This window comes from Panthera leo, chromosome F3, assembly GCF_018350215.1.
Source record: "Panthera leo isolate Ple1 chromosome F3, P.leo_Ple1_pat1.1, whole genome shotgun sequence".
NCBI lineage: Eukaryota > Metazoa > Chordata > Mammalia > Carnivora > Felidae > Panthera > Panthera leo.
The window spans coordinates 45,464,416-45,488,823 of NC_056696.1; the positions used below are offsets into that span (position 1 = coordinate 45,464,416).

The 24,408-nt window shown below is 32.8% G+C and overlaps 1 protein-coding gene and 1 pseudogene across 3 annotated transcripts in view; both read left to right on the top strand.

Annotated features, from left to right (window-relative positions):
- Positions 1-22,987, top strand: part of KCNT2 (potassium sodium-activated channel subfamily T member 2) — a 359,890-nt gene extending 336,903 nt beyond the window's left edge. For all 3 annotated transcript variants that reach the window (XM_042925448.1, XM_042925450.1, XM_042925449.1), the window contains 2 exons: positions 13,248-13,332; positions 22,758-22,987. In XM_042925448.1, the coding sequence (XP_042781382.1) occupies positions 13,248-13,332; positions 22,758-22,869 (197 nt within the window). In that variant the 3' untranslated portion in view covers positions 22,870-22,987. The remainder of the gene's footprint in view (positions 1-13,247; positions 13,333-22,757) is intronic.
- On the top strand, positions 18,125-19,034 carry LOC122211911 (annotated as a pseudogene).
- Positions 22,988-24,408: the final 1,421 nt, after the last annotated feature.

A 24,408-nucleotide genomic window follows, 5' to 3' on the forward strand; every position in this document is an offset into this window, starting at 1 on the left:
GTATGCTTTGAACCAGTTATTATTTTGCATGTTTGCCTTCCTTCCTTGAGAGAAAGGGAATGTCTTACTCACCTTTTCATCTTTGTATCCCCAACATATTACACATTTCCTGACACATAGGAACCCAGTAACTGCACATTGAATGCGTGAACAAATGGAATGCTTACAGGTGAGAAAACAGGGTCTCAAATATAAATGATTTCCTAGCCTACTAGACACTCAAGTCAGTACTTTAAGACTTTTGACTCTATGTCTATTTATGTTTCCACTATACCACATGTTCTTTGTACATATTGTCAGTATTTTATGGTGATTTACAGTTGAAAAACATTTTTACATACTTAAAAAAATGCATGATGATTAATTTAACCACAAGTTATAATCTGCTTTTTTTCTGAGTTAGGTCTGGCGTGCTCTAAAAGAATGAATAGATTACTTTTGACCTGTTGGATATGAAACATAAAGGAGAGGGAAATGGAAGAGTCAAAAGATGACTTCTGAGGGTTCTTATTTGAACATTAAGTGTATGGTGGTGACATTCACTGAGCTTAGAAAAAGAAGACAAATATGTTGGGGTAAAGATAACTAAGTTTAACTCAGTGCCTAAAAGACTTCCAGTAGGTGATGCTGTAAAAGAAGCTGAATTTCTGCTATTGGGTGTCAGAAAAAGAAATGAGATCTTTTGTAGACTTGAGACTGTATATGCTGATAGAGCATTTGGATTTTAATTAAAGTCATAGGAGTAGGTGAAATAACCTCTGATGAAGGGCTGTAAGAGAACTTTGGAAAAAACTTGTATTTTTCAGAAATGTTAAGGGAAGGAATATTTTTTAAAACCAAGAGACTGAAATGTCATAACTGAATTGCCCAAAAGATGTGCCATATTACAGTAGTATGCTATCAGTTTATTACATGGTTTATCATGACACTGATCCTTTATACTTTCAGAAAGCCCTGTGGGACCTGGGGTGGTTAGAGGCACTCCTCAGGCTGGTTACTTCCAGCCATAAGCAATTTTGTCTGTTATCCCAATGTGAGTGCAAATATCATTTCTTTTGTGTTCTATGATGTGAAAAATGTTGGGAAGCATTGGGCAGAGAAATAGGAAGCAATATTAAGAATGCCAAAGAGTATTGGTGAGTATAGTGATAAGTCATTGATGGACCGTGGTGAAAGTTGTATCAGTTAAGTGGCATGTGTACAAGTCAAATTTGAGTAGCTTGAGGAACGATGTGAGGTAAGGATTTGAATATAGTGGATATAAATATATTAGGGACCCCAAGGTATTGAAAATGTAATCTGTCTCATTGTTCCACCATCTATTGCTTCTATTGCCAAAATCATATTACAGTAAAAGATGAATGTGGGAACTCTGATTCTTTTGTCCACATTCCATCCAGCAGGTAAGAAGGAGATACCAGAGAACAAAGAGTGGTCTTTTCAGTTAAAACATATTATCAAATAATTACACACACCATTTATATTATGTCCATTGGAAAAGAATATGTCTTATTTTTGATGGCCCAAACCTAACATTAAAGAAGACAAGAAGAAAGACTATTTAGAGACAACTATCTGTCTGCCACAGTAGATATTTTTTAAGAATTTTCATTGTGAAGGAAAGGTGAGAATACGGAGCTAACTGCATGGGAAAGTGGTGAGGGAAGAGAGACTGTTTTGAAGATCAGGGAGATGGGAGCATGTTTATTAAGATTGAGCCATTAGTGAAGAAGTTGGAAATACAGGAAAAAGATCATAGTTGGAACGCTTAGCTTAGATATTTGGAAATGAGCTTAGATATTTCAAAATATTTGTTTTAAATGCAGTAAATTTGTAAGTATTTTGACAGGAAGGTGAGTAACATTTTATGTGATGTTACATAGTATACATTATGTGGCCAATATTATTTTCTAAATCTAAAAATTCAATTCTGGAACACATCTGACCCTATGGATTTGGGAGATGGAATTTGAGGACCTGTATATTTTGGGAAAATAGCTGAAGTGAAAAATCACAAATTCTGCTTGCTTTCCATTGAATTTTGGGGGGAAATTTCAATATAATTTTTAAAACTTCACCTCAAGGTTCATGGCATTGTATACTAGCTAGCTATGTGTTTTTAGGCCAAGTTACTATCTTCCTGAAAATCATGTTTTTTTAACCATCAAACAAGGATAATAAAGCTTTCCTAAAGGGATGTGGTATAAAATAATAAAATGTATGTGCAAAAAAAATAATCTGTAAACTATACAGCAAATATGAATAATTATAATTTTATGTTCATAACTAGCCTTATTCTTCAACAATATATTTAGAATGGCTCTCACACTCACAAAAAATTATTCTTTCCAACTATTGACAGATTCTTGATGATTAGCCACAGAATGGCACACACTATTAAGTATAAATTGGCAAGCAAGTCTTCCTAGTGTGACTGCTCCTACAGGTGCTAGCCGGTTTTGACATGGATTGTTGTAAGTTTCGTACTGTTACTAAAAGATGAAACCCTAAGGGAGGAAAAAAAAGAAATTCTTTTCAGTAACAAAGAGATAAATACTAGTTAGACACTGGCTTTTATTACATCTACCAGAAAGTCTTAGTTTCCTTCTAAAGTAAATTTATAATTGCCCAAAATAATGAACAGATTAGACAAAATATTGTTTTAATAGCCAATTTAGAGACTCAATTGTTAATTATTCTCCTTCTTATGGGAAAGAAATAAGCAAAATTAATAAAAAAAGGATCATTATTCCCACCCAAGTTACAATAGACGAGGTGGTGGTAGAAGGAGGAGGAGCAGTACTAAGAGGAAGAGTAGTAGTAATAATAGCAATCATGAATTTCTCATACTCTTTTATAAATCAACGATCATTTTTATATAAGCTTTTAACAAAAAATTTCCCAAAATCTTAATCCAAAAATCAGGTACCTAATTTAGTACAAAATTATTTACAAATTTATCCTAAAAAAATTACCAAGAAAGGAAAAAGCTCCATAGATAGATATTTCTTATGGAATGTTTTGCAACATTTAGTACTTAGGAGGAATAATGTTAGTATCTGAAGTCACTGTAACAACTTCATCAACACTTTAGTATTTCAAAAGAAATTGATACTAAATTTTTATTGTTTTTGAAATATATTATTTAACTTTTTCTAATACAAATGAATACAATAATATTGATATGTACAGTCAATATGTTCCTGGTATAGATTCCCAGAATATGGATGATTTTATGTTACTCTATATTTCCAGAACTGATTCATTCTCATGAAGAGTCAGTCAGAAATAGAAGAATACATAGATGTGCTTGTTTTATGTTAATCTCATTGTACATACAGAATATTAATAAAAAAATATCAAACTCAATGCTTTTCTTAATAGTAAAGTAATGAAGCTTTCAAAGGGCATAATTGATGAGGTGATAATGATTTCTGGTAAATGAAAATATTTGAGCAATGAACTTTTCATATATCCCTAAATTGAAACTATACAGTTTTTCTTCATGGAGTTATAACATGTCCTTCTCAGGACATTAATTTTTCAATAATATCAATATTTTTACATAATTTAACACTGCAGTCAACTTAATTGCACTTAAGTATACATATATTTTATCATTATGACTAGAAATTCAAATGCTGTGTTTTATGTGTGTGTAAGAAAAATGTGGCCAATATGACTAGTGGCCAATTTGAATAAACGAAATATTTTTTACCATTAAGAAAAACAGTCGGTTGAATGAACTTTTTACTCAGCATATTATTGACAGAGCAAAGAATGGCCACCTGAAAGCATTAAAACAACAAAAAGAAACTTCCAATTATGATGACCATTTATGCTGTCAATTTAAATAACTAGAAAAAATATAAATCAATAGCGTGCAGACACTTGAACAAAAGAAATCATAACTCCGTTTCCTGAAAAAAGAGAATCAGATGGACCCAAGAGATGGAGATGGACCCAAAATAAAATATATATGCATTTATATGACCTTTTCCAGTAGAAAAATCAGTCAACAGAAACAGATCCAGAAAAGCATAAATACTAAAGTAGTTTTTACAGTATCGTTTATATGTTCAACATTGTAGAGGAAAACAGAAGTATGATAAGGAAAGAAACTGAAGATTAAAAGAGACCATACTGAATTTCCTAGAGGTCAGAATTTATGATGCAGTATTAAAAATGAGATGTATGCTGAGTGGCATTAACATCAGAATATTGCAGAGGAAAATATCAATGAACATAAAGCCAAAGCAATAGACTATCCAAAATGCAGACTAGAGAGAGAGAGAGAGAGAGAGAGAGAGAAACCTTGAAAAAATAGAATGTTACTTATGGTGCAACAGTATCGTGTAGTCATGTAATTGGTGTCTCAGAAGGAAAGAAGGGAATGGATATTTGAAGAAATAATGACCAAAATTTTTCCAAAGTTGATGAAAACTATTCAAGATCTGAAGTTCAATGAAGCTTGAGCAGTATAACAAATACAATAATGCCAAGACACGGTGTACAAAATTGCTGAAAGCCAATGATAGAAGACTTCAAAAGGAGCCTGAGGAAAAAGACATTTTATAAATGAAGAACAAATACACTTGAATCTTGAACAACACAGGTTTGAACTGTGCAGGTCTACTTATACATATATTGTGTTCAGTATACACATACAGTACTGTAAATTTATTTTTCTTATGATTTTCTTCAAAACATTTTTTCTCTAGCTTACTTTATTTCAAGAGTACAGTATATAATACCTATAACATACACATGTGTTAAGTGCCTTTATTTATTGGTTAGGCTTTTAGTCAATAGTAGGTTATCAGTAGTGAAGTTTGGGGGCAGTCATAGGTTACAAGCAGATTTTCTACTACATAGGGGGCTTGCAACCCTAACTCTTGCATTGTTCAAGGGTCAACTGTACAAGGATGACAGCAGACTTCTTGACAGAAACTTTGCAAGCCAAGACACAATAGAGAAACATCACTGGAGTACTGAAAAAAAAATAGTGTACCTAAAACTTTAAATACAGTAAAAATATATTTGTAAAATAAAAGCAAATAAAGACTACTGTAGACAAACAAAAGCTGAGAGACTTTGTCAACAACAGATCTTCACAATGAAAATAAATGTTAAAGGAAGTTCTTAAGACAGAAGAGAATTGATGCCAGGTGAAAATTTAGATCTAAAAAGAAATGGTAGGAGTGCCTGGCTGGCTCAGTCAGAAGAAAATGTGCCTCTTGATCTTGGGGTTGTAGGGTCGTAGGTTCAAGCCCCATATTGGGCATAGAGATTACTAAAAAAATAAACTTTTTTTTAAAAGAAAGATAAAAATAAATGGTAACTATGGGAAAATATGAAATATATGTTTTACCTCATAAATTTTGTGTAAGGACAATGTACTATTTATAACAAACATTTTAAGGTTTATAGATTATATACAAGCAAACATGTATGGCAATAATAACTCAGATAATAGGAAGGGAGAAATATAACGTAGTCAGATTGTTATACTACATATGAAGTGGTATGTTATTTAAGCATAGCTACTGAGAAGTTAAAGCTGTACATTGTAAACCCTAGAGAAAGAAACAGCAAAGTACAGTACACCAGTGTTTGTTAAAAAAAAAGAAAAGAAAAAAGAAAGAAAGAAAAAGAGAAAAGAAAAAAGAAAAAGAAAGAAAAAAACAACCATCCTTGCTTGTTTGTATATTATCTATGACTACTTTTACTTTACAGTGTAAAAAGTTTAATAAATAAAACAGAGATCGTATAGCCTGAAAAGCCTGAAATATTTACTATCTAGCCCTTTACAGGAAAACATTTGCCAAACTATGACCAGGAGAAAATAAAAATAATGAAATCAAAGAGATGTAACTAACAACCAATAATGCAAATGAATTGGAATGATTATAAGAAGAAATTTTTAAAATCTTAAAAACACAACTAGGAAGAAGGTAAATTAAATCTAATTATATTGATATTTATATTAAATATAAATGAACTAAACATTTCAGTTAAAAAGCAGAAGTCATCAGATTAGATAAAAAAAGGCAGGGTCCAACTCTGTATTGTCTAAGAAATGCACCTAAAATTTAAAGAAACAAATAGGTTAAAAGTAAAAGCATAAAAAAATATATTTCTTGCAATGATAAATCCAAAAAAAATTGAGTGGCTATATAAATATTAAAGTAGATCCATACCATACCATGCATTATGCAAACGTTATGCAAAGAGGGGAAAAGCCATGCAGAAACACACTGCAGACTTCTAGAAAAGTGATTGTTTTTAGAAATAAGTGATTGCTAAGGGTTGGGGGAGTGAGAGGAACAACCGACAGCAAAGGGCAGGAGGGAGCTTTTTGGCATTATGGAAATGTTCTCTATCATAATTATGGTAGAGCTTGCATTACTGTATGTATTTGTCTAGACTCCTCGTGCACTTGGAATTAGTGAATTTCATTTTTTGTTTAACAGCAAGTGTATGAGATAAAAGAACAGCAGTGATTATCCTAAGATAACTTAAAGAATGTTTAAAATCATATAAGAAGTTTACAGTAAATTTAGTGTTACAAGTAAACCTATAACTACAGATGCGTGACCTCTATTCTGAAGACTGTATTTACATACTATACTGCTTCTCAGAAAATTGCTAAAAAGGTCTATGAAGGAAAGGACTTGGCCTATCTTTTCATTGCTCTGTCCTCTGATTTAGAATTGTAACTGGTCTAATCATAACCAGTTAACATTATTAAACGACTAAATTGAAGAACAAAATAATACATGTATGACAAATTATGATTATCAACTATCACAAAAGTGCCTCCTATAAGTCATATGGAAATAATACAGGACAGCTGCAAAATTGGAAACGTTATTTTTAGGTTGTGCAGATATTATGTTCAATACATTTTCTTCAGCCTCAGATATTGTTTCAGGTGAAGTATCTTTAAATTTAAAGCAGTGTGGTCAATTGTTAAAATGAAGAAAAAATATATAGTCTTTCCAAAATCTTTTAGATTTTCTGTGGCATATTTATTCTACTTTTTAAGACTATCAACTAGAGTCATAGTTTTAAATTTAGAAGTACTTCACCTGAAAACATACCTAACACATTTGAAAATGTAATTAATGTTCTACTTAAAAATAAGTGTACCTATACTCCTGACTTTGCAGACAACCTGTATCATTTTGACTCACATCACTTAATATAAAATATCTGCCGTCAGAGTATTTTGAAAGAAACGAGCATTTATTGAGCAGCTCCCATTCACCAGGGACACAAAATTACTCTGAATTACTCAGTACTTGGTGGGGGTGGGAGAAGGGCACATGCAGTGGAGAAAGCATTTTAACAAAACAAAACTGGACTTTACACCACTGAGAAAATATGTTCTTACAAGTATTATTCACTTTTACTTCCGTTATTTTTGTTTTTGAATACTCTATCAATTTCAAAAATAATGATAAAATAGGGTTTTGTGTTTTGGTCTTTTAATATTTATAAAAGATAATAGATTTTAAAAGGTTAGGAAACATTGCATACTGTATTTTAAAAGGAAAATGGAGCCTAAAGTAATTAGTTTTGTGTCTGAAGCTAGTAAGTGATGGAGTGGCTCATGGCAGAGTTGGAACTGAACAATTTCTGAAACTTGGCTTTAGATCATGCTGTTTATTTTACTAATTATTTCATCTAATCTTCATTTCTTAGTGGTTTATATGAAGGGAGGTTACAAAAGTCCTGATTTTTATCTTATGTATCATAAAATAGTTCTAAATTATTGGAAGGTAATAAAAATTGCTTAAAATAGAGGTAATTAAACAGAAAGATTCTTTTATCCTTATCTCTAACCTTTTTTTCCCCTTAGACTGGTAAGTTCAGTAAATTTGACAAAAGAGTTGTACTCATAAGCATAGCTTGGTATTAAACTAAAACAGATGAGCAAATTAAGTCAGCATTATAAAACTCGCCAGTTTTATAGTTGAATAACACATAATATGTTTAGAAGTTTAGAGGTGGGAAAAATGAAATCATCACTGGGTTATGCTACTACTGATTATTTGGATTATTGGACTATGTAGAAGAAATAAGCACTGTGCAACTGAGAGTATTTTCCTCAATGAGGTTTCTTGCAGTGACTGAAGAAAAACATACCCTCACTCTGATACATCAATTTCTTTGTCTTTGCTTTTTTCATCAGCATCCATATATGCTGTTATATCTCTCCCATCTAAGACCATCTCAGTCTCTCCTTCCCTCCCTTATGCCTCCCATGTTTCCTACCCCTACTCTATCCCCACTTTTTCAGGCTCGCTATCCCCACTCTTTCAGGCTCGCTAGCTATCTTTTCCTCCCTTCTTTCAAATTTCCTTCATTTCCATTGCTCCCAGGATACCATCATCTTTCACCTGGGCTTCTGCACTGTGTATCTACTCATCTTGAGACCAGACTTGAGGCCCTAACATCCATTTCCCACAAGCAGCCAAGGAACATAATATAGTCAATAGGAAATTAGATCATACCACTAAATCTTCCACCCTAATAGCCCTTCTTGGTTTCCCATTGCTTTTAGAATAAAATTCGAGCTTCTGATGAACATCTATAAAGCCCTACGGGATCTGGTCCTAGCTTGACTTTTCAACATTGACCCCAGTTAATCTCCTTCTTGCTCACTTCAATCCAGGGCCTGTTTTCTGCAATTTAAACTCAACCATCTCAGTCTTTCCCATTGCTGTTCTCTTTGGACACTTTTTCCCCCCTGTCTTTGTATGCTAACACCTTCATACTGCAATATCTATACAGTTATTATTTATAGGTTATGAAATGATTTTGCCTGCACAATAATAATAGGAAACCTTTATGTAGCACTTAATATAAATCAGACACTGATTCTAAGAACTAAACATTTATATTAATATATTAATTTTACATTATATTAGTTATTCATTTATAATTTAATTCTAACATTAACCTATGAGATAATACTATTGTTCACCTCCCTTTTACAGGTGAGGAAATCGAGCACAAAAGATTAGAAGAAATTAAGTAATTTGCCTAAGGAGGCCTTAGCATGAGTAATTGAGAAAACTGGATTTCTGTCTTTCTCTTTTTAATTTTTATTTATTTTGAGAGACAGAGCACACAAGCAGGGGAGGAGCAAGAGAGAGAGAGGGAGACACAGAATCTGAAGCAGGCTCCAGGCTCAGAGCTGTCAGCACAGAGCCCAACACAGGGCTTGAACTCATGAGCTATGAGATCATGACCTTGAGCCCAAGTCAGATGCTCAACAGACTGAGCCACCCAGGTGGTCCGAGAAAGCTGGATTTCAACAGAGGCACTCTGGTTTTAGAATCTCTGTTCTTAACTGAGTCTCTTGATTTAAAATGTCTCTTTAGGGGAGCCTGGGTGGCTCAGTCTGTTAAGTGTCTGAATTTGGCTCAGGTCATGATCTTGCAGTTGGGGAGTTCCAGCCCGCATTGGGCTCTATGCTGACAGCTGAGAACCTGGAACCTGCTTCAGATTCTGTGTTTCCTTCTCTCTCAGCCCTTCCATCCCCCGCCCCCCGTCTCTCACTCTGTCTCTCTCTCTCTCTCAAAAATAAACATTAAAAAAATAATAAAAAATAAATAAATAAATAAAATGTCTCTTTAATTATATAACACATAATGGATATGCTTTTGGAAATATTTAATGAAACGTACACAAATTATGTAGGATTTCAATTTCTTTCTGATCAAATTTCGTTCTCCTTATTTAAAAGTACTCTTAAAATACTTTAACAAGAAATATTTTGTAAGAGCAACAGGAGTATAAATCCATTTCCTTTCTAATGTGATCTATTTACTTGAAACACTCTAAGCAGAATATTTGCTATATGAAGATTGTGACTGAATAATTGCATATGCTAATTAATACAGCAAATTAAGTTTCTTGGTAAATACTACTGGAAATTTTAAAATATCTTTTAAATTTTTCAATATTCTAGTACATTTATTTTAAATTTTCGCAGGATAATTTTTCATTTATGATAATTTTATCAATGATGAAATAATTTCAATAAAAAGATGCAAATGTAGAGTGATTTTTATTTTCTCAGGGTCAGATATTAGTTATCAGGAACACGCTGAATGTTCTCACAACAGATTTTCTTAGCAGATATTTTTCTGATAGGACATGGAATATTGATTCTGGTTCATGAAACATTTTAAAAAGCAAATTTATTAATTCACTAAATTTGTTGTAGTTTTGGTAAAGAGCCTTATTTAATCCACTGTGACTTTGCCACTACCAAAGAGGATGATTATAATAGGATCTTAAAGATCTAGGAGACCTACCACAGTTTCCCCATCAGAATTCAGAAATAACAAAAGAATAAATATAAGGAATGACCAATAGAGACAATAATTCCAGACTTGCAGCTGAAAAACTAGACCATTGAATATGGTTTTGATATGTGGCCACAACAGGCTTTTAAAACCTTGCTTCCTAATTCTTAACCACAGAGTCACAAAGGGAAGGAGAATGAACTGCAGGACTTCCCAAAAAAGCAGCGTGACAGAGAAAAAGCAGACCAGAATTAACTCTACAGCAAGGCAGACATGAAAGAGAAAGAGAGAGTGGCTTTGAACTCAGCAACTTCTTTTAACTTCTTTTAACCTAACACTGAAGAGAAGTCAGCAAGGGGTGGATGAGGAAAGAAACCAGGAATGATGAGCTCTGATTGTGTTACCCATGCATGTCTTGATATAAATCATATGGGATTATGGAATTGAGCACATTAGCAAAACATTTCCTTTGATTTCTGGAGTGCATGGAAAAATGAAAATCTTCAAAATGATAAATAAGACTACTTGAGCAGAAAAAAATCAACACAATAGTTGTATCTATTGCTATAAAGTTCTCAGCTATCTACACAGTTTTTTCACTTATAACAGGCAAACCAAGTCACCAATATATCTTGACTTCATTCCAGGTATTAAATGAGTACAACATTATTTTAATAGTCAACGAGAGAGGTTGGGGATTAACATGGACTGAGAAGTTATTTGTTAAAATTGTTTTACCTCTAATGCCATTGTTCAATAATATTCATTGTTTATATGAGAAATTTAATTAATGCCACTGTTTTACATAAGAAATTGAGTTAGACATAACCAAATAAGATGGAGATTTTCTGGTAGGCTGGTTACATTGTAGAGCATCATGTTTCAGTCTCCAGAATGTACTATCAGTATGTTCCTTTGTATAGCACCTGGGGAAATTCAGACAAAAGGAAAGTTTCTCAAAAAGCATAGATAAATCAAAATTGCTTTTTATATAGAAAAAGGATCTCTGTCATCTCCTACCAGTACAAGATGTTTTGAATTGGAATTATACCTAATTTGAAATAAGCTCAACATCATATATTCATTGGATTTCCAAGCTCCAACTGGTTGAGTTAGCCATCTACCTGTAGGTATAATTGACAGGTTTGGCAAATAAAAAATACAGGGTTCCCAGTTAAATTTGAATTTCAGGTAACAAATAGATGTTTTAGCATAAATATATCACAAATAATATTTGGGACACAGTGTGTGTCAAAAAATTATTAGTTTTTATCTGAAATTCAGATTTCACCAAGCAGTCTCTATTTGGCCTGACAATCCTATCCCTATGCCAGGATACAATTACTTGTGTCCACCCCAGAGACATGCAACCAAACATGTTCTTTTTTAAATATAAATGTTATGATTTTATTATTATAATGGTTTTATTGGCAAACTTATGGTGAGTTCGATTACATTGCAGTTTATTGTCCTTGTAAGATAAAGATGTTCATTTATAGACTTTAAAAGTAGGGCACATCTGCATATCAACTTGAACTATAATAACCAAAAATATCATTAAATTTTGCTCATTAGAGTGATAGGCTTCTAGTTAGAGGAATACAGTGGTAGACATTATTTTTTAAAAAATGATACATATTTTCCAGTGCAGGAAATTATTAGAGTCAAATATGTTGACCTAAAAAAGACCTTTACTTGACGCATTTGAATATTGATATATCTCCATTGGTATGAAATACATTCTTAGAGTTTGGATCAAAATGCAAAACTTAGTACTTTTGTTCAGGAACCAAGCTTATCTGCAACTGAAGTGGCTAGAAAGATATTGTGGCTTTAGAGAAGGATTTTGAGCAGTATCCTCACAGCCTAAAAATACTACCTTTGGGAGGATTGATGTTTACTGAAGTATGTGTCCACATGGCTTTACATTTACATCTTATCATAGCTTTGGCAGCTAAGAAATTGAGATCTCAAAGCTGTTTTATTTTTAAGTGCCCAATATAATGCAAGTTAGCTCTCCAAACTTGAAGGCTGACAATGTCTTCAGAGTGAATTGAAAAAAAATGAAAGAACGTAGCCTTTTATTTTAAAAATACATATTGTTTTAGAAGAAAAACAAATAATTTAGCAGTACACTTTCCTTGAAACTTAGTTAATTCTACAAGAATCTTTATATTTTGCAAAAACATATCAGGTATATCTTATAACAAAGTCAAACATATTTAGAACCTTCAACCTTTTTAGATACATTTCTATTGTGTTTTCTTTTTTTTTAATGTTCATTTGTTTACTTAGAACGTGAGAGCGGGGAGAGGGGCAGAGAGAGAGGGAGAGAGAAAATCCCAAGCAGGCTCTGCATTGTCATCGCAGAGCCCCTGACATGGTGCGCTGTCTCAAGAACCATGAGTTCATAACCTGAGCCAAAATCAAGTGTTGGATGAACACTTAACTGAATGAGCCACCCAGGCACCCCTCTGTTGTGTTTTCTAAACAGAATGTCATCAGATGATTTTTCACAGAATTACCCATATGAATGTTCATATCTGGGATGGCTACCTATAACCACAATTAGTTTTTATAATGAGTAAGACATAATAAACTAATAAACATTTTGTTTAACTATTTCTTGAATAGAAAGACTTTCAGTGTAATAGCTTAAAGAGGGTAGAATATAACTGTAGTCGTTCTGAACAGAATTAGATACTTTATTTTTATCATCTGTTGGAACAAAAAATGAGTACCTGTCAGATATTTCCAATGACAGTAATTTGAAAATAGTCAAAGTTATGTACACAATCATGCTGTGGGCAGAACTATAGCAAGCTCTCGTTGACAGCTATATGGTTTGAAGATTAGATGCTCTACAGTAATTCCTGTAATTTTCTGTCAGTAGTATAACAAACTTGGCATTTATTTATCTTCTAGATGAAATGAATGATCATCAAAGTACCCTCTCCTACATCCTGATTAACCCGTCTCCAGATACCAGGCTAGAGCTGAATGATGTTGTGTAAGTTGATCTCATATCTCACATAAGGCATTTATTTTTAGAAAACCAGTTAATTTATTTATTTTTATATTTTTGTTTTCACCATTATAGTCCCTTATTTCTTGTGTCATAAATGCTTAGAAACTCCAAGCCTAATTTTTGTGTTCAAAAAACAAATGTATTTCATGTATTTCTATGTATTCTATGTATTATGTATTTTCTATACTATAAAAAAACATTGTAGAATGTAGAGGCATAAAAGAAGGAAAGAGCAGAAGAATTCTGTATTCTGTGAGCTCCTATATATTTGGAGAAATAAGAGAAAATATGTGGAATAATAAGAGAACAGCTTAGAGGGAAACTTGATATACCCCACACTATCTCCTCAATATCTTAGAGTTTCCAAAAGCTCTGAGTAATATAAGTCAAAAGACTTATTAAGAAAAGGTCTATGGTAGTAACTTGATTAATCAAAAACTCTGTATTATGCGTGTACAATTGCATTAGTGTTTCCTTAAAAGTGCAATAGAGATTAGATGTTTTTCCTGACTTCAAAGTGCTTACATTCTATTTAACAAAACTGCAACTTAAACATAAAAAATTTAATAGCAATATATACTATGGCTTTGTTACTAATGAATTAAGCATCCACTGAGTGTGACAGTGTTTTTCTCATTTCAAAGAGGAAAACTTACTGTGAATTACAGTGATTACAGAGGATATAAGGACTTGAACTAGACTTTGAAAGGTAGATAAGATTTGTGTAGTTGGAAAGCACAGGACATTCCAGAACAGGGAAATGGATAGAGAAAATGCACTACATGGGGATTGCATAATATGCTTCATTTGGCAACCCTACAGAGTCCAGTTTGACCAGAGTAAAAAAACTTTGTATTATTAGCATCTCTGTTGTTAATTAAACCTAATATTGGAAACATACATTAAACCTGACTCTGGAAGGACTTTAGGTGAAAAATATGGAGTTTAAACTCAGTTTAAACCTTATAGGCAAGGAACAGTGCTTAATATATGAACAAGAAAGTAGCAAGATTTTAGAAAGGCATTTTGACAGTTCATGGTGTCAGCCTAGGGGAGAAATTCCTAATGTGCATCTGCCCTTGAGATCCAAGGTCCTGAGGCTGAGCTGGATCAAGAGCTGCTGAGCTAAGTAAGGTAGCTAACTCCAGGTTTCATTACTGACTTAATACAAATACCAAAGATCCAATAGTCTCAGCGGGTGTTAGGTCCACAGGATGTGTTTGTATCTATAATCAGGAAAATCATTAATAAAGTCAGAGACAAAGAGGACTGAGAACATTCTGTGATGCAGAGCATGAAATGGATCCTTGCAAGTGGTTTAGAACTAAAGCTAGTAATGTGCCAAGATTTAGAAGCCTACCTTTATATGTTTTGTGAGAGATTTCTGCTGAGATGGAAAGGGTACTTTTTTTTTTTTTTTAAGAGCATTGCAAGCAGCAGTAGAATTTATTAGCAGGATGGCTTAAGGTTGAAATAGACATGAAAATAAGGAAACCAGTTAAATTGTTGTTAGGCAGGTGTGAGGAGATAAGAATCTCTGGAAGCATTAGGATAATGGATAGTAAAGGCAGGTTTCTACGTAGATACATTTATGGAGGCAAAGACTAAGACTTGTTCATTGATACGGGACTTGGAAAAGGAGTATAACATGGCAATTCTATTTGATTGCAAAATAAATAAATGAATGCTCGTTCACTGAAGCAAGTCAGAAAAGGGAAGCAATTTTCTAGGAAGGAAAGGGGCCATTGTTGTCTGTGGAGAAAAAGGAAATGATTAGTTTTCTATTATGAATAAAGCTGATATGAACATCCAAAAAACAAGAGAGATAGATGACAAGCTAGAGTTTAGATACATCATTCAGTGTGCTACATGGAAATGTCTAGAAAGCGTAAAGAAATAGAGTACTGGAGCTTTGAAAGGAAGCTAGTTCTATGTAGAAAATATTTATTTTTCATCTTCCAGATGAGCAAAGCTAAAAAGATAATGATTTTAGGGTAGATACATAAGTGTGTTTCAAAAACTTCTTAGGAAAATACATCAGCAGGAGTAACTTTGATCCCAAATCAGTGTGAAAACAGCTTATAATGCACCTCATATACAACTAATTAGTATAATGCTTTGTTTTGTCATTTGATGATACTGGTTAGAATATAGGAGCTTTGGGGAATGAGATGAATGATAATTTCACCTGTTAGAGTTCTTAAAGCAGCTGTCAAAAATCATGTCCAGTGGTGATACTGAATTTATGGAGGACTTTAAGTGGCATGAAAATATCTTATTTATGATGCATCTGCTTTTAACTGCACATACTGGAGACTTTATCTGGTATATTACTATAATAAAACAAAACTGCTTTCTTTTTCTTGTGTCCATATTTATATATGTCTTTCTTCCTTTAAGCCCATATTGCTATTAATTGTCAATTTTTATTGTTTTATTAATTTTTATTAATTTTTTATCTGCTAATTGTAATCCCAATCTTTTTATGCCTCTTTTTCAAATTAGTTGTAATTATGTTGATGATATAGTGTTTTTAAGAAGTTATGCTTACCTTATTCATATTTCATAACAAATTATAGGTTTTTGAACTTAAAATAATTATTTCCCATGACTATTTTGAATGAATGGGGAGATTTTGTTCATCTTTTGAGTCTATAAACATGTCCTTTCATTGAACATACATTTATAATTTAAAATAATTCTCCCCAAATTAAAACTTAGAAATAAAATATGTATGTTACAATATGTATTTTACAGGTAAAATAAACATGACATTTTCTGCCTTATTGATACTATTATTTTTTATTTATTTAAGCTAAAACATCAGTTTGACTGCTATAGGGAAGACACCTTTTTTTCAATGATCTGTATTTGTGGCCTTTAAAATAATTGTTTTACTATAACTGGAGCAATGATAAATGCCATGAAAAAATGCCTACTGTGACAAGTATTAAATAAAAACATGTTTAAGAAATTTATTTTATTAGATTCATAGGTTTAGTAGTGATAATAATAAGGGAAAGCAACTTTTGCAGCTATTTCAATGAATTTAGGGGATAATGAATTATACTTTTTGTTTTTCTAAAAAAATGCTTTCAAACGTTTAATTTAAATAAAGGGGCAACATTAATTTGGCTCAAAGAACAATAAGTAACTAAGTGATTGGTATTAAGCAGCTTAATGTTCTTGAAATAAATGAAAATGAAAATACAAAATATCAAGATTTGTGCAGCAAAAGCAGTTCTAAGAAGAAAGTTTATAGCAGTAAATGCATATATTAAGAACTTACAAATATCTTAATTAAGAATTAGAAAGATCTCAAATAAACAACGTAACTCTACACCTCAAGGAACTAGAAAAAGAAGAAATTATGCCCAGATGTAGCAGATGGAGAGAAATTAAGTCAGATAGAAAAATAAATGAAATGGAGACTAGAAAAATAATAGAAAGTATCAATGAAACTAAAAGCTGTTTTTTTAAAGATAAAATTGACACACTTGTAAGTAGACCAACTAAGAAAGAGAAGACAAATAAAATTATAAATGAAAGAGGACACTACAACCGATACTACAGAAATACCGAGAGACCACTATGAACAATTATATGCCCCCAAATTACATAACCTGAATAGTTATGTATAAAATAGATACATTTCTAGAAACATACAACCTACCAAGACTGAATGACTGAATGAAGAAGAAATAGAAAATCTGAACAGACCAATAATGACTTAAGAGATTGAGTCAATAAAAAAAAAAAATTGTAATACAGAAAACTCCACAGGCAGATGGCTTTAATGGTGAATTCCACCGAATACTTAATGAAGAATTAATACTAATCCTCCTCAAACTCTTCCAAATATCAAGGGAGAGGGAACACTTCCAAACTTATTCTATGAAGCTGTGTTACCTGGATACCAAAACCAGGTAAGGGTTTGAAAGGAAAACTATAGATGAATATCCCTGATGAATATAGATGTAAACCAAATTCAAGAACATATTGTAAAGATTATGCACCATGACCTAGTGGGATTTATCCTCAGGATGCCAAGATGGTTCAATATATGCAAATCAATAAATATAATTCATCATATTAATAAAATGAAAGATAAATATCACATGATCATCTCAATAGATGCAGAAAAGGAACTTGACAAAATATAACACCCTTTCATGATAATAACCCTTAACAGATTGGGTATATAAGGAATGTATCTCAATATAATAAAGCCATATACAATAAACTCATTGTTAACATATAAATAAGAAAAACTGAAAAAGTTTTCTCTGATCAGGTTGCCAAGGTTGCCCACTCTTAATATTTCTATTCAATATAGTATTGGAAGTCTTACCTAGAGTATTTAGGTAAGACAAAGAAATAAAAGACGTCCAAATCAGGAGGAAGAAATAAAATTGTCACCATTTGCTGAAGATATGATCTTATATAAAGAAAATTCCAAAGAGTCGATCAAAAACCTGTTGGAATTAATGATTTAAGTAATGTGAGACATTATAAAATCAACTTACAGAAATCAGTGGCATTTCTTTAAACTAATGATGCAGCATCAAAAAAAGAAATACAACTATCCTATTCACAGTAGCATCAAAAACAATAAAATACTTAGGAATAAATTTACAAAAGGAGTGAAAGATCTGTACATAAAAACTACAAAACTTTGTCCCTGGTGTGATTCATCTTATGTGGCTGTTTTGTGGAACAATAGTCGTTTCTCTCTGCCCATCTTCTCTCTCACCTAAGTGCATGTCACCACCACATGGAAGATTCGATGGACATGGACGTGAGCCTTCTGAGGCCCCAGAACTTTTTGGTTGTGAACTAAAGGCTGACAAAGATTATCAGTCTAAGGTGGATAATGATGAAAACGAACACTAGTTATCTTTAAGATCGGTCAGTTTAGGGACTTGTGCAAAGGATGAATTGCACATTGTTGAAGCAGAGGCATTGCATTACGAAGGCAGTCCAATCAAAATCACACTGGCAACTTTGAAAATGTGTGAAGAGCCAATGGTTTCCCTTGGGGACTTTGAAATAACACTACCTGTGGTCTTACAGTTGAAATGTGGTTCAGGGCCTGTGCATATTAGTGGACAGCACTCAATAACTGTGGAGGAAGATGCAGAGTCAGAAGATGAAGAGGAAGAGGATGTGAAGGTCCTTAGTATATCTGGAAAGTGTTCTGCCCCTTGGAAGTGTTAGCAAGGTTCCACGGAAAAAAAATGAAACCTGGTGCCGATAAAGATGATGACGAGGATGATGATGATTTTGATGATGACAAGTCTGAAGAAAAGTCTCCAGTAAAGAAATCTATAGGAGATACTGCAGCCAAAAGTGCACAAAAATCAAACCAGAATGGAAAAGACTCAAAACCATCAACACCAAGATCAAAAGGTCAAGAATCTTTCAAAAAACAGGAAAAGACTCCCAAAACACCAAAAGAACCTAGTTCTGTAGAAGACATTAAAGCAAAAATGCAAGCAAATATAGAAAAAGGTGGTTCTCTTCCCAAAGTGGAAGCCAAGTTCATCAATTATGTGAAGAATTGCTTCCCGATGACTAGCCAAGAGGCTATTCAAGAAATCTAGCAGTGGAGGAAGACTCTTTATGAAAGTAGTTTAAACAGTGTGTTAAAACTTTCCACCTTATTTCACTTCTGTACCAGTTGATATCTGGCTGTCCTTTTTATAAAGCAGAGTGAGAATGTCTGATGAACACTGTCCAGGTTCCGTTGCCAAGAACGTGTTGTCCAAAGTGCCTGTTTAGTTTTTAAAGATGGCACTCCACCCTTTGCTTGGTTTTTATGTATGGAATGTTATGATAGGACATAGTAGTAGTAGTGTTCAGACAAATGGAAATGATAGGGAGACAAAAATGTATATGTGAAATAAACTCAGTGTTTTAATAAGGTGAAAAAAAAACTACAAAAATTTGGGGCACCTGGGTGGCTCAGTCAGTTAAGTGTCCATCTCTTGATTTTGATTCAGATCATGATCTCACAGTTCATGGGTCGGAGCCCCACGTTGGGATACATGCTGACAGTGTGGAGCCTGCTTGGGATTCTCTCTCTCTCTCTCTCTCTCTCTCTCTCTCTCTCCCTCTCTTTCTGCCCCTCTCTCCCCTCAAAATAATTAAATAAACTTAAAAAAAAGCTACAGAACTTTGCTGAAAGAGCTCAAAGAAGATACAAAGATATGTAAAGACCTCTTGTGTTCATGGATTGAAAAGATAAATGTTGGTAAAATGGTCACACTACCCAAAGCCATATACAGACCCTACAAAATCTCTATCAAAATATCAAAGGTATTCTTCACAGAATTAGAAGAAACAATCCCAGAATTCATGTGGAACCACAAAGGATCCTGAATAGCCAAAACAATCCTGAGAAAAAAAGAACAAAGTCAGAAGTATCACACTTCCTGATTTCAAACTATACTACAAAGCCATAGTAATATAAACGGTATGGTACTGGCACAGAAATAAACCTATAGGTCAATGGAACATAATAGAGAGCCCAAAATTAAATCCCTGTATTTATGGTCAACTAATATTTGACAGAAAAGCTAGGAATACAATGGAGGAAGGAAAGTCTCTTCAAAAAAATGATGTGGGAGACACTGGAGAAGCACATGTAGAACAATGAAATTAGACTTCTGTCTCACCACTAAACAAACAAACAAACAAAACACCCAAAATGGATTAAAGACTTAAATATAAGACCTGATATCATAAGACTTCTAGAAGAAAACAAGGAAGAAACTCATTGATATTGGTCTTGGCAATGATATTTTGGTCATAATGCCAAAAGCACAAACAATGAAAGTAAAAATCAACAATTGGGCTACATCAAACTCAAAAGCTTCTGCACAACAAAAGAAACATCAACAAAATGAAACAGCCTACAGAATGGGAGAAAATTCTTGCAAATCGTAACTCAGATAAGGGGTTAATATCCAATATACATAAAGAGCTAAAACTTATTTTAAAAACGCCAAACAATCAGACTAAAAAATGAGTCCGAACTAAATATTTTGCAAAGAGGACACGAAAATGGCCAATGCCATGGAAAGACGTTCAACATCACTAATCATCAGGGAAATGCAAATAAAACCACAGTGAGATATCACCTCACACCTGTTGGAATGGCTATCATCAAGAAGACAAGAGACAACCTGTGCTGGTGAGGATATTGTAAAAAGGGAACCCTTATATACACTGTTGTTAAGAATTTAAATCAGTCCAACCACTATGGAAAACAATATGAAAATTCCTCAAAAATTAAAAATAGATTTACCATACCAATCGCATACCATCGCAATGCCACTTTGGGATATGTTATCTAAAGGAAATGAAAACTGGATTTTGATGAGACATATGCACACCCATGTATATTGCAGCATCATTCACAACAGCCAAGATATAGAAACAACCCAAATGCCCATCAATGGGTGAATGGATAAGAAAGATGTGGGTATTATTTAGCTATGAGGGAGGAGGATATCCTGTCATTTGCAACACATAGATGGACCTTTAGCACATTATAAAAGCGAGATGTGAGAGAAGGACAAGTACTACATGATATCACTTATATGGGGAATCTAGAAACAAGTCAAACCCATACTAAAACAGGTTGTTACTAGGAGATGGGGAAGTAGAAGGATGAGATTGATGGTGTTTAAGGATTCAAACTTATAACAAGAAATAAATAAGCCATAAAGATCTAATGTAGAGTATAATGAATACGGTTAATAATGATGCACTATAATGATGTAATGTGATGAATATGGCATCAATGGCGATCGTATTAAAATATATAAATGTATCAAAACAACGTTTTACATCTTTAATTTACAATTTGTAATGTGTTCAATTTACCAAATTAAAAAAAAAAGAGTTTAATGTGCACTATTAGTTGTCTTCATCAATCTACAATGCTAGTGATATTTAAAATAATTATAAAGCAGTGTGCATGGAGAACAATATCCAGTTAATAGATTCAAGGACATTAATTTCAACTTTTATTTGATTGGAGAAAATAGACTATTGTGTTTTAAATTGCCTTTTCTCATATTCATTAAGGAACATGTTTTCTGAATATTTTTCTTCAGTTTTTAAGAGGAAACGTACAATCCTCTATTAGACTAATCTCTTCAAATTAGGTTTTCTGTTCATTTTTTGTACCTTCCAAATTATTATAAAACTATGAATTACTAATTTCATTTGCATCTGAAACAAGACTTTCTTTGAGTGCTGCATTGCCCGGATTTACTTTCCTTCTCTCCCTGAAAACTCTCAGTGGCTTCCTACTGCCTTTGGGACAGAGTTTGAAACTACTTTATCCTGAAACTTAAAGTCCTCTGCTAGCTGTTTTCTATGCTTCTTCCTGAATTTACCTTCCACTATTTCCTGGTTTAACCATTTTCCTGAAATCAAGCTCACTTTCGGAAGAGATCAGGAGCAAACCTAGAGACAAAGTTCAACTCAACCTTCTGAATAGTGTTCCCTAATTCTCTCTGTCGCTTCTTTTTTCTCTTTCTGTGATGTTTGGAATTTATTTTTCTTGTGTTTATCTGCTTTATAAATTAAACTCAATGAATCTTCTGCAGGACAGGCGTTGGGGTTTGCGACCTTTTGTATTTCCAGTTCCTAATGCAGTATTCCAGAAGTGCTCAAGAAATGGAAGCTCGTTATTTGAGATCTGAAGTAAAACATCTCTCTTAAAACAAATTATAACATTATTTAAATGTATGAGTTTGGCAGATGAACACTTTCCTATTTACTAGTTGAATAAATTAAGAATTATTTTTTATTTTGTATAAGTGCTCACCATAGCATAACCTGAATTTTAGATTAATTTCCAGATAATTAAAAGGTTATCTCTGCACAGTATTCTTCAGAGCATGTATTAAATCATGACTTTTTTTAGAATCCTGAAGTATTTAAATAAAGGACTAAAGAAATTATTTAGATCAAATTTATTTATGAATTATAAAAGTAAGACTAAGAGCAGTTAAGTAATAGAAGAATCATGGCTAAGATTTAGGTCTGCTTCTTAGAAAAATAGCCAAAGAAAGGGATGATAAATCAATAAAATACTAAAATAAAACATAAAATTTTGATAAGATGAAGATGGTGAAATGGATTATAACTAAAAAAAATAATTCTTGATTCATTAGTATTTATCATCATAATCTTAGGTATAGAAATAATACAAGTCCTGCAAAATATTTTAGGTCAATTAAAAAGTGAGTCCTGCTTCCAGTGCTGTATCTAGACATGGTTTAGATCACCTAAAAACTGAATACATTTGAAGCAGGAGTCTAAACTGTAAGTGTGAATTAGTTTTGCCTTTATTTACTATTACAGTTATTTGCTTTGTTTTCTTTTATTAGATACTTAATCCGACCAGATCCGCTGGCATACCTTCCAAACAGTGAACCCAGTCGAAAAAACAGCATCTGCAATACCACAGGTCAAGACTCTCGGGAGGAAACTCAACTTTGATAAAAAGAAAATAAGAGACCTTTTTTTTTTTTTTCCTACAAGAATCTTGCTTAAACCGACTCTAAATCTTAGGGGAAAATAAGTGCTGCTGGCATGAAATAAACTCGATCAGAATATATTCCATTCTCTCATATTAAAAGAAATCTATTCTCTTAGAAGTATAGATTATTTTGAAATTTAAAGTATTGCTTCTTGGTACTCCTCCTATTAATATTTGAAAGATATCAATGTAATGATTTTGAAAACCTAAATTAAAAGACATAATTTAAATTGGTTATTTGTTTGACAATAATCCAAAGTGTATGAAGCCAATTTTTTAAAATATTAAGTTTTTATGAAAGTAAGCGAAAAACCCAAGTATATTTGGTGCATCACAATGGACATAGAAGATTGTTGGTCTTCTTAAAAGTTAAATAGTCATATCCTTTAAACTTGCTGTTTTATAAAATTGAGCTCATCAGCAATGTCTAGCCTTCTCTACACAGAGATTAACCAACAAACTTGTGTGGCTGACTTTTGTGTAAGACTCACAATTTGCTTTAGCATATAAATCTTTAAGTCATTTTAACCTTTTTTTGTTGCCTTTCAGATGATATCATATTCATTTCAGTATTTGAGATGTTCATAGCATGTTCTATTACACTGAAGAAACCAAAAAATATCAAGTACCTGAACTTTTTGCTAACTTTATGTCCGACACACGTTGTTTGCCAAGAAAAGTGTATTAAAAAGCAAATATTTATTGTTCTCCTAAAAGAATAGCTAACAGAGAAAATACTTAAAGCCCATATGTTAATTTAAATTTAAGCCAAGCGTTGAAACATTAACTGAAACATGCGTAATGGTTTCCATTTGGCTCTGGAGTTTTAACATTTCCATAATCTATATAGTATATCTTATTTAGAAAACTCCTTTAAAATTCAAAGAGGCAAAATGATGCTATTTATGGAATACAAGGCCATTTCAAACATTAAAAGTCCTCCTTTATCCCTTTAGTACCGAAATCTCGTACACAAAACAGTGGTATCTTAAAAAATTTGATTTAATTTTGAAAAATCATCTATAGGAACTATGTTTTCACACGATGAGGAAAAACACATGTAACGACAAGTAGTTTTCGCCGCTGAAGTTTAGTATAAATTATGAAGAACTTGACAATTATCAATTAAATGTAAATCGCTCCTTGATGCCATCAGTGCTGCTATCTTACTGCTTTATTTCCCTTCAGAAACAGACTGAAAAGCACAAGAGCAGTGTTTGCCAAGTAGTTGGAATGTGTTACAGCATTCCCAGGGAGAGAGATGGGTAAATTTCAAAAGGTATTTTTCTTCTAATTTTGTATTTTAAAAATTTCTGGCCTTGACATTGACTTTTAATTCCACAGAAAAGAAGATGTGTAAGACTAGAAAGAGACATTTTCTTCTTTTCATAAAGAAACAGATGAATTGGAAAGACAGTGGAAGAACTTAAAAAAACATAGAGAAAGCCTAAAATTCCCCGAATAATTGTACGAAAATGAAAATGTAGAACCTAACATGA